Source organism: Schistocerca serialis, chromosome 11, assembly GCF_023864345.2.
Source record: "Schistocerca serialis cubense isolate TAMUIC-IGC-003099 chromosome 11, iqSchSeri2.2, whole genome shotgun sequence".
NCBI lineage: Eukaryota > Metazoa > Arthropoda > Insecta > Orthoptera > Acrididae > Schistocerca > Schistocerca serialis.
This window is the reverse complement of record NC_064648.1, coordinates 57,748,692-57,769,522: the sequence shown is the minus strand read 5'-3', so window position 1 is coordinate 57,769,522 and position 20,831 is coordinate 57,748,692. Positions and strand designations below refer to the sequence as shown.

The following is a 20,831-nucleotide window of genomic DNA, read 5'->3' as shown; positions in this document are numbered from 1 at the left end:
TAAAGGAACCCGGAAGCGAAAATGCTTCGAAATAAAGAATTCTTTTAACTTTGTTTACACCCCGGTCCTTTCAAAACCAGATTACGTGTGGTGTTCGTACATCTGATGCGTAAGAAGAAAGAGCATTCTCTTAGCAACTACAAGACCCCTTCTACCTGGTGTGAATTGTTCTGCGTTTATTCAGGCTGCAGCGGCCTTTCTTTGTTTTTACCCCATTTATTACTTGACCACTGCTTTGCAAGTTGGTGAACCTGGTGCTAAGCGTATGTAAGTGACAGCTGAATATCATTTCAGCGTAGTGCTTTCGTTTCATACGCCGTAGTGATTTGAAACAGCGCTTGATTTTAGGATACAAGGTTATTGTGTTTGTAGTTGTCACCTACCACGGGAACGATGCTTTCTGGGCACATGTTCATAGGACCTTTTTTCCTGTGCGTCCAGTCAGGAATCCTACCTTGCAGTTTGTCAGTTTTATTGATGTTCACCCTGTATAGAGATAACCATCCCCTTCCACTGTCAGTCGCAGACGTTATAAAATCTATCTCTAGATTTAGCTAAGACGTAGCCAATAAATACTTGCTTGCTAAACACATACATGCAAGAAGTCAGAATCCCAACGAAAGCTTCAATAACTGTGAATGCAAACGCTTGCCCAAAAAAGTTTCTGTGGGCGTAAAACCCATAAAAACTGGCTTCATGAATATAGCGTTGTGTTCCAGTGATGGATTAGCCAGCAGGCTGAAACTTTTCAGTGATGTAGGTACAGAACCTGGGGTGAACGTGATGAATGCGCTACTGTCAACTGACCAGCTGAGGAAGGTATAGTACAGGTAAGAGAAGAGGCCAAAATTCGAAAGATGGATTCCAAACGTAAGCTGCAGGATACACAAACGCACAACGCTGACAGCTATGAACCTGGCAAGTTTTAACTTTGAATGTAGGTTGAAAAGATTACATAAATGCGTTTTCCTGAAAGCATGAAATTTTTAACTTTAGGTACAACTTTCTGCGAAACTACTATATCTGTGTTAATGAAACTTGTTACAAAGATTAATTACATCTTTTTCATTAAATTATACTGGAGTTATAGCAATCATGTAAAAGGTTTGGCTAGTGCCTTTTTTTTTTAAGCTCTTAGCTTCCCAGGTCTTTTTTTTGTCACACATTGTCCCAGGTGCGGTCTGACGACCGCTATATTTAAATAACCATAAAAATTTCATCCTCCTAATTCAGTGGAACAGAGCTTGAAAATACAGTTTCAGCTGTAAGGCTCTTTTTATTTAGAACACAAGCGGTTTCGTGCTCTTACATGCCCATCATCAGGTGTTATAACTTTGGGATGTGACCCCGAGCGCAGCGGTGGACGTGTACAGGATGCGGCGTATCACCAACGGGCGCAGAGCAAGATGACACACCGCGTCCTGTACACGTCCACCGCAGCGATTGGGGTCGCAGCAAAAGGTTATAACACCTGATGATGGGTGCATAAGAGCCTGAAACCGGCCGTGTTCTAAATAAAAAGAACCTTTCAACTAAAGCGGTATTTTAAAGCTTTGCTATAATGCTCAGTTGCAGATGTTCCCCCGATGGGACTGTTTCAGTGGAACAATTCTGGTTTTATGTTAAAGGCTGTATTAACACACACACAAAATATATTCAAAAAATATTAAAGTTAATTTTTAAAAAATAAACACGTTTAAACAGAAAACTGTACAAAATGAACATAATATTATTTGATATTAATGCTATAAAAATTCAGATACCCGGCACTCGATTTTACGTATTGCTATATTTTCATTGCTTATTGTAGATGTAGAAACAAAAACATAAGGAACTCCTACAAATGATTCAAAAAATACAAATTGCATTAGTTCCTTTTAGGTCTTTAGTATTCTTCTCATAGGCTTTCTTTGCACTCGCTGGAAAAGTTTGTAGCTTCTTGCAGCAACTGCAAACATAAGGTGTCTGTCTCGTCTTTCTTGGGTCGCTGGTGGAGTACGTTTGCCGTTTTCTGCAAATCATTCTACAACAACTTCTCCTCTCTGCTACACCCAAAAGGATGCACGAAATTGACGGGGTATGTGATACTCGTCAACTCGCTTTTTATCTTTGGTGCCACCATACAGTTTACAAACTGTTTCAAAAATTAAAGCTGTTCATCTGAGTAATTTCTTTATAGGAATTGTGAAGGGTAAACGCATTCAGCCCACTAACGTCAAGCATGCGGAAAAATAATGCCGTTTGCCATCGTTAGAAGAAGCTTCGACAAGTAACGGTATTTTTTTCTACCTAATGTATTTATAGCAGAACCTCTAGCTAAAGATTCAGTCTCCACACTTCTGTCTTCGTCACTTCGATCACTTGTGTTATTAAAGGAATTCACAGGAGGCAAAACAAATTCGTCTTCACTTTCCCATTGTTCCTATACTCTGTTATGTTCACTTGCAAACTCATTGTCGCTGTCTGGTCCAACATTACTTGCTAAACTGTCCTCAAACCATTTTAAAACAGTATCTTCAAAGTCAGGATCCGTTAAACATGAACAGTAGACGAAGATATGGCTACTGAATCCATAACGCAAAGGTGCAGTCTCAGAGACCGCTAGCACGAAAGAAGCAGTAATAGTGTAGTCCACGTCGCATTCAAGTGGCTACTGACTAAGTAAACCACGACAGCTTCGGGAAACAACAACTGGACGCTGCTGTAATCTCCTACCCCACCACTATGCATTAGGAACGGAGTAACAATAAACGCTAGCGGTCTGTGAGACCGCATCTGGGACGTTACGAGTAAATGTTAATTGTTTAGGACGTATGCTTTGCAATTTCAACTCTGATAACAATGTTACTGTCATATAAGCAATACAACCTAAAGAAAATTTGACAACTTATCCAAGTTTCAAATTTGGTTTGATTTGAACAAATAGTTTTTGATAATAGTGTACCATCATTAGTATGTAAGTTTCAAATTGGGTTGGATTTGAGCAAATAGTTTTTGAGAAAAGTGCACCAACATTAGTGTGGTCGACCATAGGAATTTCGCTCGCGTCTGTGTCCCCTTAACTTTAGGATTCGGCAGAAAACCCGGGGAGACTACCAGTAATTTCTTACAAACTACTTCCATGTTTCAATTTGTCACAGATAATGTATAAGTTACTTCTATATGCACATAAATCATTACAGTCTTAACTGTTTACGTTTACCAGTAGTTTAAATGCTCATAACATTAAAGAAGTCTTCCAGACTCCACTTGGAAACTAATTTAGATGGTCCTGCGTCCGTTAACAGCAGTTCATGTTGTCAACGAGTTTTCGTTGAAAAGGCGCAAGACCCGTCTCAGATCACTGTTGGTTAGGATCTTCTTGCGTCACTACAATGAATGAAGTCTTCAGTGGAGGGTCACATGACTGCATGGCACCAGTTTTACACTGTCTATAGCATGTAAAAGTGAACAGTGTGCTTTTTTATGGACGCGACTAATATTTTGTCCATATTACTGATTCAGTTCAAGTGATCTTACAAAACATTAGCCATCTCTGGCTGACTTTACGAAATTGTTTCGCTCTCTTTTAAACCATTGCTTCCCTTCCACACCCTTAGACTCTTATAATGACTATTCGGTTTCCATGTGCGACTGTCCGCACAGTTTCAACGAGTATATTCCAGTCAATAATGTCAAAAGCTTTCCCTAAAACTAGAAATCCCATAAATAAAGTTTTTTCTTCTTTTTCTTCTTCTAAATAGCTTTCAAGATGAACCATTGGCTCGTTACCGCCTCCTGCTTTCCTAAATTGATCCGAAAGCCAAACTGAGCTGTAACAGGTTGACTTCTGGCAGTCTTTCTTCCACTCTAAGTAATTCATTGTTGCAGCCATGGCTGATTATTGGTTTGTGATACTCATAGCTGTGAGCATATGCCATTTTTGGAATTTTGATTCCTAAATTCGGCATGAAATGTGTGGGTATCTACCCTGATGTACTCATAAATATCTTCTCAACGAGATGGAATTGTTTTGTGATAACTGATTCTCTTAGTGATTTAGTATTCTGAAGAAATGTCGTCTACTTCAGGGCCCTCGTTCAGACTTATGTCTTTAAGTGATCTGTCAAATATTTCTCGAATATCGTATCTCCCATTCACATTCATCTATGTCCTTTTTCCCTATGTTTCCATTTCCATTGTATTGCCGTTCTAGATATTTCTTCAACCTTTGAACTTTTCTTTCTTTGCTTTGTACTGAGTTGCCATCTAAGCTATATCTCCCAAATCACCTTCATCTACACTCGCTCCCCTCTCTATAATATTTTCTTCGAATTCATTACGTTTATACATCCCTTCAATCTGTCCATTATCCTTTCTTTGCTTCATACTGCCTTGCCATCTGAGTTCTTCCCATTTGTCCAAGGATCTTTTGATTTTCCTCTAGGTGACATCTATCTGTCCCTACTTATGCACGCTTCTACAGTTTTGTTTCTGTCCTCTAGCCATTCACGATTTTGCTCATTATGTCGGTCACTTTTGTAGGCCCCTATATTCTCTTTTGCGTGTTGCGTTTGCTGCATTTTTTTGTATTTTCTCGTTTTATCAATTAGGTTCAATACCTCTACTGGGCCCTGCCTTTTTGGCTGTTTGATCCTCTGCTGATTTCACTGTTACATTTTTTAAAGTTACCAGTTCATCTTCCGTTGTTCCCCTCTCTTGTTTAATGCTCCCTTAGCCATTCTCCGCAATCAGTGGTTGTCTTAACTTATGTAGGTGCCATCTCCTTCGTTTCCTACCTTTCGGCAGTTTTTTCCGTATTAGTCCAAGTTCGTAAACAATTTCTTGTTGGAATTACTGCAACTTCCTAAAGTCTGATAGAGGAGACTGGACACGAGCGCAGTGATCGTGACGCGGCCGCCATCGGTTTACAGATCTCGCTGACAAGAGAGAAGAGGGGCAACGTGACGCAGCCGTACGAACCGCCCACCGTGGAGAAGCTGCAGCGGGCGTACCCGTCGGTGCCGTGGCTGGAGTTCCTGCAGGCGCTGCTGCCGCCACGCGTCACCGTCTCCAGCAGCGAGGCGGTCGTCGTCCTGGCGCCGTCGTACATCGAGCGCCTCTTACAGTTGCTCAGCCACACCCCCAAGAGGTACGTCACAGCCAGGGTGTCAGTGCACTGCCTGAGCTCCACCTCTACATCTAAGTAGGTGCTCGGCAAGCAACTGTAAAGTGCATCGCGGAGGGCAAACAGTATGTGTATTACCAATTTTCTTTCCTAATCCATTTGTGTGCTGGGCGATAGAAGACTGTCTGTCTTAATGCGTCTGTATGCACCCTGATGTCTCTTGGCTTACTCTCATGAAACCTACACGAGATATATGATGTTGGGAGCATGACAGCCTTTGTCTAATCCGGATTTTCTAAATTTACCCAACAGCAGCTCACTACTGCATTGTCTGGCCTCTGAAGATTCTCTCTTAAAATCTCCAGGAAGTTATGTCACTGATTCGCATGCGCTATTCTAAGTAGTTATTGCTCCATGTTTGTTATCGTGCCCACTCGATAAGGACTCTAAAACTGAAACAATATTCTAGAACTTGTCGCGCTGTGGTCTTTCTTGTATGCGATTTCTAGCACAGACGCTTTGCATTCCCCGAAATCCCAGTGTTACACTCGCCTTTCCCAATATTGATTTTACGTGACTGTCACATTTCGTATCGCTTTTTAGTACTACCCCAAAAATAACTGCTAAGTGTGACCAGCATTACTAATCCTTTAATCGGGTACTGTTGGGGTTTCCTTTCTGTCGTACGTCTAAAACTACGTTTACGTGGACACTCTGAGAATTACACTTAAATGCCTGGCAGAGGATTCATCGAACCAGCTTCACAAAACTGCTGTGTTATTCCAATCTCGACCTGTGCGCGTAAAAAAACGAACACCTATATCTCTCCGTTCGAGCTCTGATTTGCCTTATTTTATTACAATAATAGTTTTTCCCTATGTAGGTAGGCGTCAACAACATATTTTCGCACTCTGAGGAGAAAGATGGTGATTGAAATTTCGTGACAAGATCCTGCCGCAACCACAAACGCCTTTATTTTAATGATGTCCACCTCAAATCCTATATCATGTCAGTGACACTCTCTGCCCTAAAAGCGTGCTGCTCTTCTTTGAAGTCAGCAGGTCGTGGTCTCGCGGTCGCGTTCTCGCTTCCCGAGCACGGGGTCCCGGGTTCGATTCTCCGTGGGGTCAGGGATTTTCACCTGCCTCGAGATGACTGGGTGTTTCTGTTGTCCTCGTCATTTCATCATCATTCATGAAAGTGGCGAGGTTGGACTGAGCAAAGGCTGGGAATTTGTACGGGCGCTGATGACCACGCAGTTGAGAGCCCCACAAACCAAACATCATCATCACCTCTGAACTTTCCCGATGTACTCCGTGAATGTTATCTGGTAAGGATCCCACATTGCGTAGAAGTACTCAAGAATAGGACGGACAAGTGTAGCGTACGCAGTCTCTTTAGCAGTCTTTGGTTTACCTTTTTCCAGTATTTTCCATGTGCTCTTCCAAATTTAAGTTGTTCGTAACTGTTGTTGCTAGATATTTATTTCAATTTACGGCTTTTACATCTGACTGACTTATCGTGTAACCGAAGTATAATGGATTCCTCATGTGGATGTCCATACATTTTGCATTATTTAGTATCAAATGCCAATTTTCGCACAATACAGGTATCCTCCCTGAATCGTTTTGCAATTTGTTTTGATCTTTTGATGACTATAGTAGACGATCAACGACAGTACCATCAGCACGGAACCCAAGGTGGCTGCTCAGATTACCTCCTAAATCGTCGGCATAGATATGGAACATTAGAGGGCATTGCATTTATCAGCGTTTATAGAGAACTGCCACTCTTTACACCAAATGAGAGTTGTGTCAGAGTCTTACTGCAATTCCTCAAGACCGACCAGTGATGGCACTTTCGCCTGCACAACAGCACTGTGAGCGATCAGTCTTACACTGGGTGGCTCATGACTAGTTCTGGGTTTCCTAAAGATTAGCTGCTACTAGCTACAATTTGTTGCAGGATTGAGTCAGCGTCTCTCCTCTCTCACTCCTAGTTCTAAGTCCCTATTCTCCCTTTAACGTCCTACTGACTGTATTCTTCTCGACTACACCTACAAGCTACGAAGGAAGGTGTAAGGTCTGTGTTGGAGTTTCTTTGGCACTGCAAGAGACGAGAGGCTCTGGACCTGCGGCGGATTTCCCTGGTGGCAAAATATGGCGCACACACAGAATGGATGGGGTGTCATGGTGAGAATACTTACTGCAACAAAATACACTGGGGTGACAAAAGTCACGGGGTACCTCCTAAAATCGTGGCGGACCGGCTTTCGCCCGGCATAATGCAGTAGATCGACGAGGAATGGACTCAAGAAGTCGTTCCACTGCAGAAATATTGAGCCATGCTGCCTCTATAGCCGTCCTTAATTGCGAAACCGCTGCCAGTGCAGAATGTTGAGTGCGAAGTAATCTCTCGATCACTTCCCATAAGCGTTCGACGGGATTCACGTCGGGTGATCTGGGTGCTCACAGCCACAGCTGACACGGTTATACATCACTGGTCGACAGTGCGTGCAGTACAACAGCTGTTTAAGTACGGGTGTTAAAAGTGTTAAAAATATAAAACTGAATGAAAAGTCCGGGAATCAGCTGTAGCTGTATTTAGTTAATTCGATTAGAAACCAGTTGTGTGGCTCTCTAATAGACTTAAAGAAATAAATACAGCTACAACGGACTATTGGATTTTTCGCTCACTATTATGTTTTCATAATTTTAACACCTGTATTTAAACATCTGTTTTACTATGTGAATTGTCAGGCAATCCATGTATAGTATTGTTTAAACATTTACGGTAGGAACAGGACAGAAATGTTTATATCTTTCTGTGAACTGAATGTGGAGGTGTGTTTATGAGGCAGCTTCAGGTGGCTCGCAACGCAAATTGAGTACCATGTTGTAGAACACTCATTCCGGAACTTCGAGCGTGTTACGACGTGTCTTTAAATCTGACCTGCGGTTTCCTAGTTCCATAAATATTTTTCAAAATAGTGGCTGACAAGTGTGTGGAAAGGAATTCAGGCAATTCGGCAGCATATAGGCTTTCTGGATTTAGGGCAAACGCTGATTGAAACAGGCAAAAAATATGGTTCACTGGATGTTGAAAACCCCATTCTAGTCATATGTAACGTAATGCGAAGAAAGTTTAGTGTGAAAGAAAAGCTTTTTCTTTCACACATGTACATTTTAGATTAACATAATATGTGTGGACTTTACAATGAACTACTTTGATCATTTAGAGGAATTCTACGAACCCACAATACATATCTCGAAAAATTCATTGAATTGTTATAACTGTGGTTATAGAAACTAGACTTCCAAACCTTACTTTAATTGGATCTGCAGTATAATAGACATCTTCATGTTCGTAAGTCCAAGGGATCTGGACTTCCGGAGATGGTTCTGTTACTACGGAAAACGCATATTACAGTAGACCTGATGGTGGTTTTAATTCAGAATAGCCAGAATAGCCAGTACTAGTCAAAAAAGAGAAGTTGCAAATAAACCAGACCCTATCGAAATAAATGAAAATGAAATACTCCGAAAAGGAAAAAAAGGGCAAATAAAATCTACTATTTTCTACCCTACAAGGACCCAAAATGAATTTCATTGAACCTCGTCTTGTAATACTCGGGTGACAAAGGCTTTTCATCAACTTCCTAACCCCACTCGTAACAATACAGTGAAAGCGTACAGAATAAACTGCTACGTAGTGTAGCATAGCGAGAAGACGGGCAGACAAGCATGACTACTGTAGCCTGCTTGTGTTGGGCGTAGCTTGACATGGCTGGGAGTTACGTAGTGTGCCCGCTCTGCTGGTAATGTGCGACAGCTTGCCTGCTTGGCTGACAGGCAAGTGTTGGCAGGTTATAAGCGGAATGTGTACACCCCTGGCCGCTGGCCGAGCGCCGCGAGTCGCGCCACGCTGCCTGCACTGCTGCTCCACTGACGTTAGCTGAGTGTGGGCGGCCGCGTCTCACCAGTTTTAATGTGCGAGTGCTTCTCTTCTTGCGGAAAAGGCACGTGTAATGCTGGTGGAACTCAAAGCTGCGAACAATTATTGTTTCACAGGACTGACATAGAAAGAAATAAAACGAGTGACTAGGGGTCAACAAACTAGATTTATTCGTAATATGTTTTTCTTAATATATATATATGTGTGTGTCTCATAGGCTGGACTAAGTTCACAGACTTTACATTTCGAAATACGTATATCAGTTGAAAGAGATCATATAATTTTACAGTTCAGGTCTATGTCCGCATCTACATGGATACTCTGCAAATCACACTTAAGTGCCTGGCTGTGGGTTCATCGAACCACCTTCACAATAATTCTCTGTTATTCCAGTCTCGAACAGTGCGCAGAAGAAACGAGCACCTACATCTTTCCGTGCGAACTCTGATTTCCCCACTTTTTTTATGATGATCGTTTCTCCCTATGTATGCCGGTGTCAACAAAATATTTCACAGTCGGAGCAGAAAGTTGGTGATTGAAATTTAGTGAGAAGATTCTGCTGCAATGAAAAACCACTCTGTTTTAATGGTGTCTACTCCGAATCTCGTATCATGTTAGAGACACTCTCTTCCCGATTTCGCTATAATACGAAACGTGCTGCTCTTCTCTGAGCTTTCTCGAAGTACTCCGTTAATCCTACCTGGTAAGGACCCGGCACTGTGCAGCGGTACTCCGAAAGAGGGCGGACAAGCGTTGTGTAGGCAGGCTCCTTAGTAGACCTGTTGCATTGTCTAAGTGTCCTGCCAATCAAACGCAGTCTTCGGTTTGCCTTGCCTACAACATTTTCTATGCGTTGCTTCGAATTTAAGTTGTCCTTAATTGAATTCGTAGGTTTCTGGTTGAAAACAGTGTATAAAAACTGTGTATGATGTTTAAAAAAATTACTTAACAATGTAGCGAAAAGATGTGGACGGGAAATAGGTCTCACAGGTTGGAACAGTTTCACAGATTGACTCACTTATAAAATATTTTAGCCATTTTTAATACTCTCTATCTGCAGTGTCAAACAGTTTTGCAGTTTGCCTGTGAGACAACACACACAGTAAATGCCAATTGATAAACAGTAAATGATAAACGCTAAGCGGTAAATGGTAAACTGTTAATGCTAAACGCTATTGCACCATGCAAGTATAATTATAGATCTCTGCGAAATCAAATATAATTTCTGAGAAAGTCAAGGACAGCTGTGTACATAAGCATAACTCTGGCATAATTTTTAATGACTCCAAGGTCAAAGTTACTCATCATTTATATGCACACACATCTCTGTATATCTCAAATAAATAATACTGTACACACCTGTGTTGTCTGTCATACAAAGTAATGTTTTCTTGTTTTACACGTAAGTACTTGAAAATTACTTTATTATTTCAGTATATTACTGAGGAATAAAAGCAGAAACTAGCAATATATAAAAATATTAATGTCATTGTATAAAAATTTTCATAGGGAACTTTCAAAATTTATACTGGGAAAATATACGAATCTAAATCACGTTTTCTCACCCTCCACTATTTTTACAGCATTGTCTATTACAAACAAGAGTCCATTTCAATTTTTAGTAGACATTTAAAACTTCACTATTAGACAATCTAGATTTCGATGCTGTATGTGCATTGAATAAATTGGAACGGGACTGAGTAATATTTTGTAGGCTAACTGTGTACATTATGAATAATATATTTTTAATGGTTTTTACACTGCAGCAGAAATAGTTCTGTGTAATAAATACATTTGTACCTAACGTACACTTCAAAAGGAGCATAGTTTTTCGAACCTACAAAGAACTCTCTCTGAAACGACTGTATTATTCTGTCATTCTCTTTTGTAAAGGCTCTCCGATCATCGATGACTAGCTGAGCTAAAAATTCTTGCAAATAAAACAAGGAATGACAATAGTGTTTTTTTTTTTTTTTTTTTTTAAGAAATCTAATATTAACATATCTTGTTCTCCCACTGTCTAATATTTTGTGAATTATAACTGTCAATTTTATTTTCGCAAATAAATCGAGTGCATCTGTGTTATTTTCTCTTCCATGATATACCATGTACACATTACTGCTGTTGAGAAGGTGTAGTTTGGTGGGATAGATAGTCGAGAACTTGGTGGCTGATATATACAGCAGTTCTTCAGATGAACCAGCACCGTGGTCCCAGATTCGGTGGTGAACATTTTGCGCTCAACATCGGATGGTGCCTTACCCTCACATACTGCTATCCCCACACTCTTCAGATTCTGCAATACAGAACCCTCCTTGCCTTCATGTGTCAGTCAAAAGGAACAGAGGCTCCTCACAACCCTCCAGGGAACACGGCGCCAACACCATCAAACAGCGCCTCTAGCTCTCACAATGGCGTGAATTTGGTGAGGAAGGGAGTCCACAAGTTTCTTCCACGTGTGCCATAACCAACTGGAGCCTCTCATTAGCAATTAGAACTTGTAGAACTGCGGGAATGCTAGTTCTTACGTTTCTCCCACTGTTGCAGAAAGTTTCTGGCGTTTTCTGTGGGATAGGACGATTTCTCGGACCAGGTGAGATGCTATCGAGTATGTGAGGAACAAAATATGAGTGCAGCTCTGTGAACATAGCTGTTCTCACCTTAGTAGATGGTAGTGTCCACAGAGTACTCAGGTTGAAGATGTAGAAGGAACCAGTGTTGTGTTACTGATGGCAGCGCCACTAAAGCAGGGTTACTAAACACAGTTTTCCGAAACTCCATCACCAAAGAAGACGACGTAAATATAACAGAATTCGAATGTAGAACAACTGCCAATATGACTAACTTAGAAGTAGATACCATCGGTGTAGCGAAGCAGCTTAAACTGCTTAATAAAGGCAAGGCCTCCAGTCCAGATTGTATTCCAGTCATGTTCCTTTCTGAGTACGCTGATACAATAGTTCCATACCCAGCAATCATATTCAACCGCTCGCTTGTTGAAAGATCCATACCCAAAGGCTGGAAAGTGGAACAACTCACATAGATACCCAAGAAAGGAAATAGGAGTTACCCGATGACTTACAGACCCGTATCATTAACGTCGATTTGCAGTAGAATTTTGGAACATATGTTGGGTCTGAATATTATGAATCGCTTTCTAAGAAAATGACCTATAAAAAAATAGGCAGCATGGATTCAGAATACATTTTTCTTCTGAAACACTACTAGCTCTTTATTCTCATGGAGTAATGAATGCTATCGATAGAGGATGTCAAATCAATTCCATATTTTCCGATTTCCAGAACGTTTTTGGCACCGTTCCTCACAAGCAACTTCTAATCAGATTGCTTGCGTATGGAGTATCACATCAGTTTAGCTCGTGACTTTCTGTCAGAAAAAGTCACAGTTTGTAGTACCTGACGGAAAGTCATTGGAGTAAAACAGAAGTAATATGTATCGTTCCCGAAACAAGTGTTAGAGGCCCTCCGCAGTTCCTGAACTATATAAATGACATAGTAGATCATCTGAATAGGCCTGTTAAATTGTTTGAAGATGATTCTGTCATTTATTGTCCTGTAAAGTCATCTGACATCAAAACAATTGCGATATTACTTAAACAAGATATTTGTATGGTGCGAAAAGTGGCAGTCGACTCTTAATAACAAAGTGGTGATGTGATCCACATGTTAAAGAAATCAGCTAAATTGTAGTTACATGATGAATTATAGAAATCTAGAGGATGTAAATTCAACTAAATATTTAGGCACTACAATCATAAGTAGTTTAATCTGGTATCAACACATAGATAATGTTGTGGGGAAAACAAACCAAAGACTGCAATATATTGGCAGAACACTTAGAAAGTGCAACATGTCTACTAGACAGACAACCTACACTAAGCTAGTCTGCCCTCTTCTGGAGTACTACTGCGCAGTCTGGGAGCCGCATCAGATGGGTATGACGGAGGACTTCGAAAAGTTCGAAGAAGAAAAATTTAAATGGTTCAAATGGCTCTGAGCACTATGGGACTAAACTGCTGAGGTCATTAGTCCCCTAGAACTTAGAACTAGTTAAACCTAACTAACCTAAGGACACCACAAACATCCATGCCCGAGGCAGGATTCGAACCTGCGACCGTAGCGGTCTTGCGGTTCCAGACTGTAGCGCCTTTAACCGCACGGCCACTTCGGCCGGCTAGTTCGAAGAAGGGCAGCTCTTTTTGTATTATCTAAAAATAGAGGAGAGAGTATCACGGACATGATACGAGAATTCGGGTGGCAATCATTAAAATAAAGGCGTATTTGGCTGCATCAGGATCTTCTCGTGAAATTTGCGACAGCATCTTTCCCCTCCAATTGCGAAAATATTCAATTGACGCCAACCTAGATAGGAACAGATTATCACTATTACAAAGTAAGAGAAATCAGAGTTCAAACTGGGAGGAACACTTATAGTTAACACTGCCAAATTTAGAATCTTGCTACCCACACTGTGAGGGATTTATGCAAATAAATGAGTGCAAATCTTAATTCAGACCTTCGATGTTGATCAGTAACGTACACATCCATTTGTTATTTGAATTCATGGGGATGATCTTTGGTTTGTGGAGTGGTCAACAGCGCAGTCGTCAGTGTCTGTACCGAGTCCCAGTGTTTACACAGTCCAATTTTTACACAATTCACTGTAGGCACGGTCACGAATAATGATGATGATGATGATGATGAAATGATGAGGACAACACAGACACCCACTCCCTGCACACAGAAAATCCACAACCCGGTGAGGAATCGAACCCAGAATCCTGTGATCCAGAGGCAGCAACGCCAGCCACTACACCACGAGCTGCGGACTGTATGCATGGTATCTGCTCTTTCAGACATGTTGGAAAGAACACACACCATTCACCCATGTAACTGATTCGCCTCAATGGGTTGTGAGTCCACCACCTACACTGAGGATGCACAGTCACGTTCGACCTCCTACAGGAATCTCAAAGTAGTGAGCATGGAGGACACGAACAGGAACCACGGATAAACGGAGCTAGGTGGAAATATATTTCAGCTGGGATGTGTGCAGCGATAGTCCTCATCATTACCTTAAACACTGTGCAAATAGTGCAGTGGTTAACGCAATTGGCTAGTAACCAGGGGATCCTGGGTTCGAATCCCGGTCTGGCACACATGTTCCAAGCAACTTATGGTATAATTTTCTGAATAGGGTCTTGCATTATCCTGCTAGAGTATGCCATTTGGTATCCTGGTCATGAAGGCTATAGTGACAAGGTCTTCCATTCTGACTAGACACCGCCCAATATTCAGCCTCCCTTCAACTATTACCAAATCAGCCTCGTTTTTATTATGTTAGAGAATGAGTCGCTTTTGTTTTGCATGTTCGTAGTCTCGTTGCTGTGGCTTTACTTATCGATTGCCATTTTATATCTGTAGTCGACGTTGCTATTTTTGTTTACATATTGCCATTTTGTCATTAGAATATACTGAGTGGAGCTGTGGACACTAGAAAATGGAGTGCCAACTGGAGAAATCGGAACAATGACGATATATTCTTCTGTTTGGGTTCAGTAAACCGTGACAGCAGCCAGACTCGTAAGCGCCAATTATGGTGGTAATGTCATTGAACAGAGCACAGGAAGAAAATTGTTTTCTCGTTTCAAGGAGGATCGTTTTGACATTAGTACTCTCCACGTTCTGGATGACGCTTGGGTTTTGGTCGTAGTCGTTTAAATATATTAATCCACAATGATCCACGTGAGCATGTTCTAACTGTGTTCGTTAACTATCGTGCGACATTTGTATGCAACTGCGAAAATTCAAGAATCGGGTGTATGGGAGCAGCATGCTCTAAGCCTAAAAAATCAGCCTGTGGCCAAATGTGGGTCTCTGCTTGCTCGTCTTCAGTTGGTTCTTGGATAACGCCGACCATTCCTATATATCGTTACTACTGACGAGGAACTCTGTCTTTATGCCAGCATAAGGAAAAGAGAGGAATGACTGAACCCAAACGGTGCAGCAACTCCCCATACAAAGACCTGCGGCAATTCGCAAAAGATAGTTCTGGATCTAGTGGAACAGCGACGGTGTGGTGTACTACGAATTGCTTCCCGGAGGTGTGACCATCACTGCTGTAATCTGTTGTCGACCACTGCGACGTCTTGCAGACGCAGTCCAAGAGCGACGACCAGGAAGACAGCGTGATGTGACGCTACTCCACGAAAGCGCCCGCCCGCGTTCTGGTAGACTGACAAAAGGCGTTATACGGGGGGAGCTGGGCTGGGAAGCCATTCCGCACCCACCTTATTCACTTGACATTGTGCCATGAGATTTTCACTTTTTCCGCTGTTTATCGGACAACCTTCAAGGAACTCCCTTTCCGGATGAAAATGCGCTCCGAAAGTGGGCCGGTGAGTTGTTAGCCTCAGGGCCACGTGATTTCTACTTTTGTGGAATTAAAAAGCTATCCAAGCGGTGGCAGAATGTTGTAAATAGTAAAAGAGAATAGAGTATTGATGACATAAGGTTCTGTTATGTGTATCCGTCGTGTTTGTTAAACTTATGGAGAAACGCTCCGAACTTATGCACCAAATCAATAGTTATAGCTCACCCTACCACATACAGTCACGACATCCCTACTTAGTTTCGCTGTACAGTGCGACGACAGCACACCAAGCTGGCAGTAAGACACAGTTTTCAATACGATAGCACGTGAATGTAAATGGTATGGTTCGTATCAGTTTCTAACGCAGTATTCATTAGTATGTAAACAATAAACAGCAGTAATAACAAAAAGAAGGCACCACATCTGTCATCCTGTAGGTTTCCTAGAGGCCTAGAGTGGTATGAAATAGCACATTACTAAACACGTGATTTAAGGTTCTCTTGTAACCTGTGGACACTTAATAACGAATGTCGTATCCTTTTAGCAATAAACATGGCTAGTAAACAACAGAATCTATCTAATAAATGGAAGTTCTGCTGACTGCTCCAGTATAAGTATACGTAAAATATGAAACTGGTATGGCATGCATTGCTTACATTATTTAACATGCCAGATAAGCCACAACGACTGGTCTCCAAAGAAAACTAGCGTTGCCGCCTAAAGATCACAGGCTCCCTGGTTAGATTCCCGGCCGGACTGGGGAATATCTCTGCCTGGCGACTGAGTGTTTCTGTTGGCCTCATCATTTCATCATCATTCGTGAAAGTGGCTAGATTGATCTGTGTAAAGATTGGGACTCTTTATGGGCGCTGATGATCACGTAGTTGAGCTCACCACAAACCAAACATCATCATCATCAAAGGAAACTACACTGGTGTGAGAACACAACGTTAAAAATAATATAACTATTTGCAAATTTAAAAAAAAATCAATTGCACAATTATTGCTACATCATACCCTGATCACCCAGAACATTATGACCGCCTGGTGTGTCCACTTTTGGCACGGACAACAGCGGCGACGCGTTGTGGCATGGAAGCAACGAGGCCTAGGTAGCTGGCTGGAGGGAGCTGGCGCCACATCTGCACACCCGAGTCACCTGACCCCGAAAATTTCGGCGAGGGGGGGCGATGAGCTCTGACGCCACCTTCAGTCACATCTCAGATGTTTCCAGTTGGGTTCACGTCTGGCGAGTTTGGCGGGTGAGGCAGGGGGGAGGGGGAACAGCGCATCAATTGGAACTCACCACTGTGTTCCTCACACCCCTGGCCTTGTGACGTGTCTTGTTATGTTTTGTGAAAAATGCCACCGCTGTCGGGAAAACATGATCGTCATGAAGGGGTAAACACGGTTTGCAACCAGTGTACGATACTACTTGGCCATCATGGCGCCTCCTGTCACACCCAGATCCAAGCGGTGGCGATGACCGCTGTTCCTGGATGGCGCAGTTGTCAGCGTACCTGCCCAGCAAGTAGGAGCCGCTGGACCGAATCCTGGTCTGGCACAAGGTTTCAACTTACTCCGTTGATTTAAATCAGGGTCCACAGGCAACTAATGTCATTAATTCCTTCGTATGTTGATTCGTAACAGCTGCAGTTTCAAAATTACGTCTGTTCTTTTGGAGATATCCGAAAGAACAGTCGCCACATATACAGACTGTTCATTTTAACGGAAGGCATTGAAATATCTCGAGAACTAGAAAGATACTCATAATTCCAATTTGTTTGTCTCAGTGGGAGACATCCAACGATACGACACTCGACCCGCTACACCATCCTCTGCGTCCAAGTTTAACATCTGCAAAGGGAACCGCGTTTTTATTGCAGATTACATTTGTGTGGCCAAATCTACAGTCTTCTTTTTGCCACAGATGGCGCTGTAATCGGTGGACTAGAAATGGGTACAAAATCGTAAATTGCGACATGCTACTCAGTGGCCCCCGAATATCCAATGGCATATGTGACCCCAACTCCATGCTGCAATGCTATGACAGGCCAGCATTTCATAACTTCTAATAGGAAACCCCATTCGCAACGTTGTATTCTTCCGGCATATCGAACCGAGGACTACACGACATGCCACCATGGTCATGCAGTACACTATGACCAGAGCTCACGTATTATGCAGACGTAGAATAGACAGAGGCTCTCAACATTACAGCACACCTACCTATCAGTTGGAGAACAGACGTCCAAGTGGACGATGAATGTTGCTACCACAGAAGAAAGAATTTAAATGATCCTGATTTACGGAGAATATACGAAAAATGTTGAGGCTGCTGTTGCCTTGTATGCCGAGCGTTTTCCAGAGAAAGCTCACTCCCGTTCTTTCTTTTACAAGGTTGTAAACGATTTATGTCTGATGGCAGCGTGCAGATAGGCAAAAGGGAAAGAAGCAAACGTGTTACAACAGAAGCTAATGAAATAGCTGTACTAGCGGCAGTGCACCACAACCTACGCATAAGCGCCCAGAAATTACAAAGCAACTTTGGCGTGTATTGTCACAATAAAGCATCTTCATAATTATCATCCATACCTCGTGTCACTGTATCAAGAACCTCATGGCGCTTATTTCCATAACCGGGTAGTGTTTGGTCAGTGGGCTCATGAACAAATGCAAGCGACCCCCACGTTCTTTGCTGAGGTGCTATTTTTCGATGAGTCCACATTAACATGCCATGACAGCGTTAACTGGCATAACATGCATTATCGGAGTGTATACAGTACCACTGTTAAGGCAATTTGACCATCGACATTCTTGGTGGCTTAACGTATGTTATTGCACCATGGATAACAAACTCTTTAGTCCATACTTTCTACATTGCGTGTTGTACGGATGCAAATACTGCACATTATTTGAATAGGAACTGTCGGTGCTACTGCAGGATGTTTCCCTGTATCTTTGACAACATGTGAGGTTTCAGCATGACTGTTGCCCAGTGCATAATCCAGCTGAAGCACGGCAGGTACTACTCTGTGTTTACACTTGTCGGTAGATAGGCAGGGGTGGATCTATCAACTGGCCCGCTAGGTGGCTGGATTCGATGCCGCCGGATTTCCTTCTGCGGAGATATTTAAAAAATATGCTCCACCAGTAAGCGCCAACAGCCATGAGAAACTGTGTGCTGATGGCGTAGCGGTGAGCGCATCTGCCCGGTAAGTAGGAGGTCAAGGTTTGAAACCTGGTCTGGCACGAATTTCCAACTTTCCCCATTGACTTAAATGTATGCCCTCTGGCAGCTAATGTCATTAACTCCTTTGCGTCTTCTTTGTATCTGAGTTGACTTTAGTTTCCTAGAGCAACGGAAAAAGTTGTTTCTGCCCCGTACTCCTAGCCATATGGTTTTGTGGCGAAATAAACCATAGTACATTTCATCAACATACGGGATTCCCAGAAAGTAATGCACCGCATTTTTTTTCTCGGCTGGAAACAATGCTACAAATGCGAAACATTACCTACACTACTGGCCATTAAAATTGCCACACCAAGAAGAAATGCAGATGATAAACAGGTATTCATTGGACAAAAATATTATACTAGAACTGACATGTGGTTACATTTTCACGCAATTTGGGTGCATAGATCCTGAGAATTCACTACCCAGAACAACCACCTCTGTCTGTAATAACGGCCTTGATATGCCTGGGCATTGAGTCAAACAGAGCTTGGATGGCGTATACAGGTACAGCTGCCCATGCAGGTTCAACACGATACCACAGTTCATCAAGAGTAGTGACTGCCGTATTGTGGCGAGCCAGTTGCTTGGCCACCATTGACCAGACGTTTTCAATTGGTGAGAGATCTGGAGAATGTGCTGACCAGGGCAGCAATCGAGCATTTTCTGTATCCAGAAAGGCCCGTACAGAACCTGCAAGATGCGGTCGTGCATTATCCTGCTGAAATGTAGGGTTTAGCAGGGATCGAATGAAGGGTAGAGACACAGATCGTAACACATGTGATATGTAACGTCCACTGTGCAAAGTGCCGTCAATGCGAACAAGAGGTGACCGAGACGTGTAACCAATGGCACCCCATACCATATCGCAGGTGATACGCCAGTATGGCGATGACGAATACACGCTTCCAATGTGCGTTCACCGCGATGTCGCCAAACACCATCATGATGCTGTAAACAGAACCTGGATTCATCCGAAAAAATGACGTTCTGCCATTCGTGCAACCAGGTTAGTCGCTGAGTACACCATCGCAGGCGCTCCTGTCTGTGATGCAGCGTCAAGGGTATCCGCAGCCATGGTCTCCGAGCTGATAGTCCATGCTGCTGCAAACGTTGTCGAACTGTTCGTGCAGATGGTTGTTGACTTGCAAACGTCCCCATCTGTTGACTCAGGGATCCAGAAGTGGCTGCACGATCCGTTACAGCCATGCGGATAAGATGCCTGTCATCTCGACTGCTAGTGATACGAGGCCGTTGGGATCCAGCACGGCGTTCCGTATTACCCTCCTGAACCCATCGATTCCTTATTCTGCTAACAGTCATTGGATCTCGACCAACGCGAGAAGCAATGTCGCGATACGACAAACCGCAGTCGCGATAGGCTACAATCCGACCTTTATCAAAGTCGGAAACGTGATGGAACGCATTTTTCTTTCTTACACGAGGCATCACAACAACGTTTCACCAGGCAACGCCGGTCAACTGCTGTTTGTGTATGAGAAATCGGTTGGAAACTTTCCTCATGTCAGCACGTTGTAGGTGTCGCCACCGGCGCCAACCGTGTGTGAATGCTCTGAAAAGCTAATCATTTGCATATCACAGCATCTTCTTCCTGTCGGTTAAATTTCGCGTCTGTAGCACGTCATCTTAGTGGTGTAGCAATTTTAATGGCCATTGATGTATGTATTAGCGTAGTTGCAGAACAGTTTCAAAATGGGATCTGCAGGTGATGTACGTTACAAGCGACGTGCCGTCATTGAATTTGTCACCGCAGAGAAAGACACTGTGGGTAATATTCACAAACGCTTGTGTCAAGTCTATGGAGTATCTGCTGTCCACAGAAGTACAGCTAGCCGCTGGGCACGGGGGGTGAGGTCATCAGAAGGCAGTTCGGCGGAGCTCCACGATTTGCAGCGGCCGGGGGAGACTACCGACGGCTGTCGCACCTGACACGTTGAAGCGAGCTGATGTCGTCATTTGCGAGGACAGGCGCATTACGACTCGCCAGTTCGTTATATATTGATTATTCCTTGCTACTATAGCGTTATCTTGACGCTGTGAGAAAGGAGGACAGGCGCTCCAAGGCGCGGAAGCAGAGACGATGCAGAGGGCAGACGAAACTAGGAGAGATATTGTTACATG

At 42.8% G+C, this 20,831-nt stretch overlaps 1 protein-coding gene across 1 annotated transcript in view; it reads left to right on the top strand.

The window, feature by feature from the left end:
* LOC126426850 (neprilysin-2-like) overlaps positions 1-20,831 on the top strand; it is a 285,437-nt gene that overhangs the window by 178,579 nt on the left and 86,027 nt on the right. The window contains exon 8 of the mRNA XM_050088871.1: positions 4,914-5,131. Within this exon, the coding sequence (XP_049944828.1) occupies positions 4,914-5,131 (218 nt within the window). The remainder of the gene's footprint in view (positions 1-4,913; positions 5,132-20,831) is intronic.